Consider the following 10,475-nt stretch of genomic DNA (forward strand, 5'->3'; position numbering starts at 1 on the left):
ATTTTGAAACGAAGAGCTTAAAGCTACTACGAAATCAGCAGCACATTCTACAATTACTTTCTTTTGTTTCACAAAGTTCCACACTGGCCTTTTTGTACGTACTCCAATCCCATCCACTTCTCACTTGAAACGAACAGAAAGGTGACGCTAATAATAATATTTATATGACACTTATTTTTAGTTAAAACATCATACTGACAGTAATAGATAATCCTGTTTTTAAGTAAATAATGTTCGTGCTTAGAAGACTTTATTTTAGTGCACATGGAACCATTTTCTATCATGAGTAACCAATGTATACAAACTATCCCACCAGTGGCATGCCCACTGTCACGGGCAGGACAAGTTTTCAAATTGAAATAAATCGAAATACATTATTAGCATTAGTCCAAAATTTGGTAAGTGTGAAGTACACGTGCAAATTGTTACTTCTACTAAGTACGAACTACATTCTCAGATTTAGTAATTCAGTACAATAACTTTTGGTAGTTTTCTGTCACGGGCAGGACACTCCAGTTGACGTTTATATCTTTAATGATATTATAAACAATTTTTATCCTACAAACACTTTTTGAACTGCAGCTTGTAGCAAAAAGAAGCATCTTGAATAGCTCGAAGTTACTTCAGCCAAACATGCACAATATACCGTAAAATGTTGCTGATTACAAGAATAAAAAATTTCCTCGCAGCTGACGTGTTACAAATTCACAACTCAGACTTAAAATTTTACGTGAATTCTAAGTATAAATAAGTTTTTCTTTGTGGAAAAGTAAATTTCGTTCTATTTACTTCATATATACGTAAAAATGCATTGGTTTTGACAGTTTTCAAAAATTTGGGTCCATTCTCACTTTCGCGTGGAATGGCCCAACTGCATCTTCGAGGTGACAACAAGTACGTTTAAAACTTTAAACCTAGTATCTACAATACGAAAAAAGGTAGATTCCTACATTGTTACATCATCTTTTAATGTGAGTTTATCTATCACTGTTTTCAAAAGCGCTAATTTATCAAAAATCAGTAAAAACTACATAGTTCAATCTGGCTAAGGATAGTTCGAAAGTGCATTTAGTTCACTGCTTTCACACAACTCAATTGAGAACCCATAATAAAAGGGATCTAAGTTATACATGACGTTTCTAATAAGGTTTATTTATATTCAAAAATGTACTCTCCTCAGCACAATATATTTACTAATTAGAAGAACAACATCGCAGTCCACTTTAAGCTCTACAAACGATTGAACTGCATCGTGGTTCTCCTCCAAGTTTATATATTTCACTATGGATGTTTTCCTGGGTATAAATAAACTTACTTTAAAAGTTAGTTAGTCCCCTTGACCTCCAAGGTCTTCGCATTACGTTTGATGTAGATGTTTTATTGGGTTTAACGGAATAAAATTATGTGGTTCTGAAACGTACAGTTTGAACGTTGAAACGGACTGCGATGATAGTTTTTAATAACACGTTATATACTACTGTTAAACATAAAACACGCGTATGTAATAACGTCTCTATGTTAGAGGTAATGCGCCCTCTTGGTAGAGGTAGTGCCCCCTCATTATGATCCTGATGGAAATGAGAAAACTATTGATATTAGAAAAAAACTAACCCAGAAGCATGGGAAAACATCACATGATAAAATGTAGAATCAAATTAATTTCAGAACTTAGCTAAACATATAATCAAGTATATGTCGTGGAGAAAAACACAAGAAAAACAAGAAAAAGGTCGTAACATTACTTTAGCACAAATTATAAATCTTTATAAACAAAAACGTGAAAATTTGTTATAAAAAATTAGCTTCTCTGGAAATAACCTGGAACAGGTGTACTTCACTTTCGTTTTGCTAACGAACGTTATAATACATGTTTGTGATTCCAGGTGTGTTTGTGTTTAGTGTGGCAACAAATCAAATGCAAGAGAGGACAAACCATAACCAAATGAGATTTGGAAGAATGAAAAGAAAGTCAAGAAGGAACTTTTAGATGATATTCCTGTTGATTAGCATCAGTATCTTCTTGCATTAACTCCATTTTAACTCGAACTTTATCTTATTTACATTAAGACGATACTAATGGTAATTAATATTGAAGGATTTATCCAAATAATAACATTAACTTTAACTGAAGACTAAAAAGGGAAACTAATTTTTTGATTCACTCCCAGCTCTTTTAGGATTACCATGTGTGTAAGGTATATACTTTTAGAGAAATTTTAAAAATTCAAAAAATAACGGAAAAAATAGAAGGAAACGAAGGAGAAAGGGATTGAGTTTAACTTCACAGACCATCTAACATCTGAAATGCATAACCGTAACCTACTGAGTTATAATTAAACAGAAAAAGGCGGCAACGGAAAAAGACAATTACAAGGAAGAGAAAGGCATGAGGCAAGTGCCCTAGATAAGACTGTAAGTAGCCGACAAAGAAAGGGGAGGTGCGGGCTATAATCTTAAAAGGAAACAATAGTATAACTTAAAGAAATCCATGTTTGATAATGGAAATTCTTGTAAAGGGTGATGCATAAGCTTAAAATCGACACCCAAACCAGTATCCCATGAACTTTGAGCCATCTGCAAACGCTAATCGAACAAATATGAAGCACGCAACATTTTGTTGGTAAATTGTGAGTATTTTCAGAACCTGTAATTTCAAAACTGACATCGAAAACAATGTGAACTTTCCAATTTTCTCCGCCAGCTGGTAATACTATTTGAAATGTTAAATTTAACTTTAATTTTTAAGGCTTCACTTGTCAACTTCCTGATTTTATATCGAATAGCTCAGCGTTTACCGGTACATCTTCAAGTTCAAAATGTATGGACTTGTACAAAAAAACTCAATATACAGTACGGTAAATACTATAAATACACGACTACTGACAAGATAATAGAGAACTCAGATCCTGGTGGAATAAGGCGAAAAGAGTAAAAAAAAAAAATTAAAAATTGAGAAATGCTACAAATTAAAGAAAGGGAAAATACGTGGAAACACAAAACATATTTTTTTAAAAAAACTTATATACAAGTAAACTATAAACCCTTGGCTTAATAACCTTCTCGTCAATTTTGTTCCTTGTACTCTCACGCTCCTGCACTTTCGATTGCATAACAGAATATATTTTAACGTGCAAGAAATCTAATACAAGTGGACAATAGTTTTTCTTAAAGCAGTTTATATCTTTTCTCTCATAAAACCTTGGATTCATAGCCATCATTGCGCTTTTGTAATGTAAACCTGCATTAAAGAAGGTGAATTTTTCTATGCTACTATGAAACTTTTGTTCGAAAGGATGGATTTACTTAATAACTTCGTATTTAGGAATATATTGTTAATCTGGACTGCAGACGGCTAATTTACAAGTAAATAAATAAATAAATAACGCTTTGCTGGATTTTGTGAGTACAACAGTACACCGCAATGAAAATTGACTTAACGTCGCTCTGAAATCAATCTAGTTATAATGATGATGCCAGCCTAAAGGAGTTCTAAATAGAAGAACCGTTAATAAAATACCATTTTCAAATGTACTAGGAGGATATTGTCAGAAAATGCTGCTGCTCTTAACAAAAATTGAGACTAACCTTACTTTGAAATCGATTTGTAGTCTCAAGAACCATCCCTTTTTAAAGGAAATCCACAGAGAGATAAAAGCACCATCGGGCACCCTTTTTAAAGGTATTAAAATTATATTTTGTAAAACAAAACAAGATACCTTGCATAGTTATTTCGTACTGAAAAATCTCTTCTTAATATTCCCTTCTAAAGTAATTTTTAATGAAAAATAAAAATTCCTGCGGGACTTGTATCTAGGGTCATTCTCATGTTTGTCAAAAATTTAAAAGCAAAGTATCAAAATTTATTTCACTCACTTAGTAACAATGACCTGATGTCAGGTTACATCCTCTGCAGTTAGAAGCAAAATAGCACCAATAGCTATTAAAGTTCGAAACATGTTTCAAATAGAATGATAACGCACTTTTTATTTTTTGTACCTGGGATATTCTTACCTTCCTTTATGTTCTCAAATAAGATCTCAATTCATTTCAGTTGCCTAAAAGGAATGAATGATTTCAGAATTATACCTTCTGCAGTTAGATTCAGAGTGGGAAACATTCTCATCGACAAGTTTGAAACAAGTTTAATGCTACGAACAAGATTTCTTTTCTTGTTCGTCAGTACGGACATTAACGCTTCCTCCTTCATTCAAAAAAAAAAAATAAATAACTAAATAAATAAAAATTAAAAATAAAAAAATAACGATTTACTTCCCTATTCTACTAGGGATAGCACGATATTAAAAACAGATTTCTATCTTACGCTCAGAGCAACGCAAACAAAAAGTTCAAATCGGAAAACGCTTGAAACAGAACTTTCTTCCAACTAGGGATATTCTTACAAATTTCTAAATTTTACAAAGCACAAACTTTAAATTTGTTACACTTAACTACTAAGAATGAAAAGGAATAAATTATTCATTCCGCAAACTTGATTGTAGAATAGCTGCAATTAAAAGGTACAAATCCAAAACATATTACAAAAATGTTTGTAATTCTTATTCTTGAAATATTATCGATCTTGTGGTTGATAATAGTTTATCCGCTTCTCAACGAAGAGGATATAAATTGAAATTATCTTATCCGTATTAACTGAGGGAAACACATTGTTTACAGTTATCTGATACAATATAAAGGATACAGGTATGTCCGCAGATAACAGAAACTAAGATTATCCATTTCTTTTGTTTCTTACCTATTAAAACATTTGACCTTTCATTTACGCGCTCTGAGGAACTAAGGTTTTATTTCCAATAACGTTATCGGTATTCCATGAGTGAAATAGTTTGCTATTATTTTCTACAATCTGAAAAACGATAAGAATATCTTTGGTATGAGCTATTAAAATATTCCCAATCGTTTTATCTGTAACATGTTTTGAATATGGATCTAGTAATGGCGAGTGTTCGGCCTTTAAACATAGGGGTTACAATTTGAAATCACGCCATTTTGTAAGGTAAGTAAAATGACTTTAAATTTTGTTGGATCTTAAAGAGAGAACGCACCTAGATATGAGTCACAAATCATTTCCAACTTTTGTACTTATTTTAGACGTTTTTCGGCACTGCAGGGAGCACTGATGCTTAAAAATTGATATAAATAGTTTTATACATCAGTGGAATAACTATGTATTGTCCTGGATTACTCAATAGGTTATTACTAATAATGTATATTTTGCAGTTATATTTATTGTATGCTATGTTCAAAAACTAATATATATATATATATATATATATATATATATATATATATATATATATATATATATATTTACAACCTTATGTAAAAATTACTGTTATAATACTGTACAGACTTGTATTTTTCCATGTACCAGGCGAAATAGCAGAAAAACAGCTAGCTTCAGAAAAAAGAAAGCTTATACAAAATATTTTGAAATAAGAAACTGATGAGAATAAATATGAAGAGCAACGTTCTTGCAATTTCCATGTCCACTGCCGATACAATTAACATTTCTAATCATAATTCTAATAATAATTATTATTATAAAAATTGCGCAAAATTAATACCAATGAGCAAAAACTACTGAGCCTAAAAACTATGTATTCGACACTGATAGCACCCCTATTTGATTAATCTCTCATCTCTATTCTTCGTAATATTTTGGGCTCTTTCACCTCTAAAGAACTATTTTCCATATTGTTAGTCATAAGTGTATGTTAACTTGCTCTTGTAAATTTGTATTCGAACCAAGCTTCATCTTTCTAACATGATGACAGAGAGAGAGAGAGAGAGAGTAAATTTCTAATATCTTCTTTAACACTTCCTTTCCCCTGTTATGGTAAACCAAATAATGACACAGTCTACAGTTTCTTCGAAACTGTGATGTCTTGCATAAAAGTACTTTGAAGTATACAAACTCTACGGTGGGAATTTGTATACAAGAGCAACCAATATGAAAACTTTAACTGGTCGAGATTTACTATAAAAACAGGGAACTAATTCGTAATAACATTTTAAATAATACCGTATTGTGCATGTTATACATAAATTCGTTCACAAAGTAGCTAGCAAACACTGTAAGCGACATGAATAACAAAATTCAATGTGCTAAATCGTAACACGGAAAAAAATATTTGGGACTAAAAGAATCTACATAGGTAAGATATTTACGTTCCTAATGTATTGTGTTATTTTGTAACGCAAATATGCAAGCAATGAAAGCATTTCAGGATGTTACTCACAATGTCTTAAGGAACGTACAAATACATATTCAACACGTACGATATGTAGGCTTATGCTATATACAGTGCTTTGCGCTATCCTCGGTTTCGTGTATACTTATTTGCAAAAAATGAAATATGTGAGTTTTACGTTCCACGCTTATGCCGGTTAGGCTAAAGGAGACGGTGATGATGAGTAATGAATGAAATGGTGGAATGAAGAAAGTGGGAGGAAACGGGAGAACCCCGAGAAAACCCACGCACTCGGTGTTTGTCCACCACAAAGTTCACTTGGCGGGGCCTGGGATCGAACCCGAGACCCCAAGCACCAGAGGTGAACGCTCTACTACTGAGCCACCGCGGCCCCTGTATACTTATTGGCGTTGATCCAATTGATCCTAACAGACACATCCCTGTACTTCCAGTCGGACTAACAACCTACGCCTTGCCCTCATTTACACATTAATCTTTTTCTTTTACAGACCGTCTAGCACATGTTGGTTAGTGTTGATTGCACAATATTTTTTGTATCGCCTACGTGCGACTTCGTATGAAGAAATAGATGTCCATATCCTAGAAATGATTGGTGAATATATAAAAAGGCGACAGTCTTTAAAGAAATGAGTACCAGTATGAAATAAACTTATGTCTGTATTGTCATCTACAATTACTGAACATCCATTGTGGGTTAGAATACTCTTTTACCTTTTACATTTTCATGTCTGCCGAAGCCCTCCGGAAATTGAGGATAGACTCATTGGAGCTAAATCCTCAAAAAAATAACAAACGTACATAGTTTTTATTCCAGAATAACCATTTCACTTTAAAATTTCGAAAATTTTAGGATAAATTTTCTTCTCAGAATCGGTTATTTTACCTAAGACTCTATATAAATAAAACACTATCGTCGAGCACCCATATTGTAAATATATACAACAATAAACTTTGGTGAGAAATTCGTATTTAATAGTAAAGAATCATTGTTTTATCAAGATACGAACTACATAAGATTTGTAACGATGGTGTAGATCTTATTATTATAATTTTGTATACGGTTACTCTATGTGTGTCATGTTATTTCCAAATTACAGATTAGTAATTTACGTTCGAGATATCTCTCATTTAACCTACAAACTCTCCGAACCTATGTATCCGTATTATTAATCTGAGCCAATTACTTTATGAAAAATTGAATATTACCTTTCTGGCAGAACGGAATTTAAACTATTTGTTGTTAATTGTTGGGAGTCCTTAGAGTACGACGCGCAAGTCTCTTGAACCACTAGTTTTCTTAGCGTTTCTGATTTCACCGTATCAACGTTTAGTTTCTCATCCAAAGAATACATAACAGCATCCTTCTCCATTGTTTGCTCTCTTTCCGTTGCAGATAATACTAATTCTTTGTTTTCAGTCATCAATTCGTATGTCCACCCTTTCCCTTCCAGTGGATCTTCCTGAGGTAAGTCATAATCAATTTCTTCTTTGCACATCAATTCCAACTTAACAGATGCCTCACCAGCCATTATGACTTCAAATTTAATAAGAATTTTACAGTTCTTGTACTTCCCTTGTTTTTTAAGCTGCCAGTGTTAATGAATTAATTGACAAGAACGTTCACTCCAACTTTACACTTGCAATCAAACATACGATCAGATTTTAATAAAATACAGAATAAATGCAGTTTGAAAACAATAAGTTCTTCACATTTTAATGTCCCAGGTAACAAAGAACATTGGACTGTTATTACTTGTATTAAGCGTGTAATAAATTATAAAAGCGAAGTACTTAACAAAAGATTTAAAGTATAAAGTAGATAATTATGCGAAGAGAAGTGTTACCAAATCCCACCCCACGCCGTGAATAATGATGGGCAGTGGGAATATTCCTTGCTGGAAGAGAAAATTGGATTTTCCCGGTAGAATAGAATAGAATAGAATAGAATATTTTATTGTCATTGAGCTTTACAAGCAATAGACAACGTCCGAATGAAATATACATATAGATACAGATATATAAAATACAGATACAGATATATATAAAATAATCATTACATACAATCAGTTATTCGTTAATATTACATATATATACATATATATATATAAAATAATCATTACATACAGACAATCAGTATTGGTTAATATTAAATATATATATAAAATAATCATTACATACAGACAATCAGTTATTGGTTAATATTATTATGAACAACCTAATAATATTTGAAATAAAGTGATACTGCAAACTAGGACACAATGTCTTGACATTCACTAAACTCTTGAATTGAGTAAAATGGATTCGTTATTAACCAGTCATATAACTTTTTCTTAAAAACCTTAAATGGCAGCTGTTGTATGGAGGATGTTAGTTTATTAAATAGCTTTGGTCCTATAACTAAATAACTATTTTTGATCTTCGATAATCTAGTGAAGGGTATATCAATTTTCTTACACAATCTAGTATTATATGTATGTACTTCATCTCTGAGTGTCATATTTGCCAGGTTTTTCTTAGTGTAAAGTAGCACTTGATAAATATATACATTAACTACTGTCATTATCTTAAGCCTGATAAATAGTGGTTTGCAGTGTTCTTTATCATGTGTTCCAACAATAATCCTGATGGCTTTCTTTTGCAAAACTAGAACATCATGTGCTTGGCTACTGTTACCCCAAAGCAAGATCCCATATCCAATTATGCTGTGAAAAAATGCAAAATATGAATTCCTCAGATACTCATAAGGAACTGTATCTTTCAATTTTCTTAACAGAAAGAGCACTCGGGAGAGCTTTGTACATACATATTTGACATGTTGTTCCCAGGTTAGTTGGCTGTCTATATGTATACCAAGAAATTTAACCTCAGATACATCATAGTTTCCTCTATCATTGCAGTGATTGAGACTAAAGGTTACTTTTTTTGTTTTATCTTGATTTAGCACAAAACCATTTCTTTTAAACCAGGTCGCTGCCTCTCTTAATGCGCCTTGAGCTTCTATATACACTTCTTCAAAGCTTGTATTTATGTTAAGTAGCGTAGTGTCATCCGCGTATAGAATTGATGTGGTATTAGTATTTAGAGGCAAATCATTTATCATTATTAAAAATAGTACCGGACCCAGAACAGAACCCTGCGGTACCCCATATTTCACTTCTAAGATTTTTGAATACATGTTGTTAACACTGACTATCTGTTTACGTTCCTTTAAATAGGATTTTACAAAGTTTAAACTGCTACTGTGGAATCCGTAATACGCTAACTTATCACATAGAATTTTATGATCAACACAGTCAAATGCTTTACTTAAATCGCAGAATGTAGCTAGAGCAAAACCCTTATTTTCAAAAACTTCATATATTTTTTTCGTTAGTGATTCTACTGCATCAATTGTGGATTTCCCAGATCTGAATCCAAATTGAGCTTCTAGAATTATGTTTTGCTCAGTCATATATTTATATAGCTGATCTTTAACAATAGTTTCCATAATTTTAGAAAAAACTGGAATAAGGGATATTGGACGGTAATTAGATGAACACGATCGATCTCCCGTTTTGTGTATAGGAATAACTTTTGCTATTTTAAGTGCTTTGGGAAAAATACCTTGAGAGAAACATTTGTTGAAGCATATTGCAAGGGGTTGCGCAATTTGATTAATTATAGCCTTTATAAGGTTGCTCGATATGTCAAATATATCCTTACTGTCCGAAGTTTTCATTTTTTTAACTACTTTTATGACATCATCAGGGCTAACATGGTTAATAACAAAAGAACTATTAAATGGAGTATGCTGACTTAAATACTGATACATATTTACATTAGTATCTGCATTGTTTTTCTTGATTTCCTCTACGGAAGTAACAAAATACGTGTTAAGAGTATCAGGCGACAGCGTAACATTATTATTGTTATTATTATTTCTATTGCTTACCTTGTTGATTATCTTCCATGCAGTTTTGCATTTATTTGATGATAATTCAATGCAATTTTCATTGTATGTTGCTTTCGCTACCTTTATTGCAGATTTATATTTACTCCTTTGAGACTTATAAATATCACTGGATTCACTAGTCATTTTATTCTTATATATATTATAATGGAAGTGGCTGGATCCACACCCAAAGAGAAGAAAGAGACAAGAAACTGTCAAGGTGTGGATAGTATTTCGTATATGACGTCATTATAACTTAAGCCAATGAAATTTGTTGTATGATAGAGATAAGTTTCGGCATGGTTTCAGCG

General features: G+C 32.3%; 1 protein-coding gene across 1 annotated transcript in view; it reads right to left on the reverse strand.

The window, feature by feature from the left end:
• LOC145676366 (uncharacterized) overlaps positions 1–8,100 on the reverse strand; it is a 56,356-nt gene extending 48,256 nt beyond the window's left edge. Inside the window, exon 1 of the mRNA XM_081747219.1 lies at positions 7,440–8,100. Within this exon, the coding sequence (XP_081603345.1) occupies positions 7,440–7,762 (323 nt within the window). The 5' untranslated portion in view covers positions 7,763–8,100. The remainder of the gene's footprint in view (positions 1–7,439) is intronic.
• Positions 8,101–10,475: the final 2,375 nt, after the last annotated feature.

This window comes from Thermobia domestica, unplaced genomic scaffold, assembly GCF_964235325.1.
Source record: "Thermobia domestica unplaced genomic scaffold, izTheDome1.hap1.1 HAP1_SCAFFOLD_118, whole genome shotgun sequence".
NCBI classification, from domain to species: Eukaryota; Metazoa; Arthropoda; class Insecta; order Zygentoma; family Lepismatidae; genus Thermobia; species Thermobia domestica.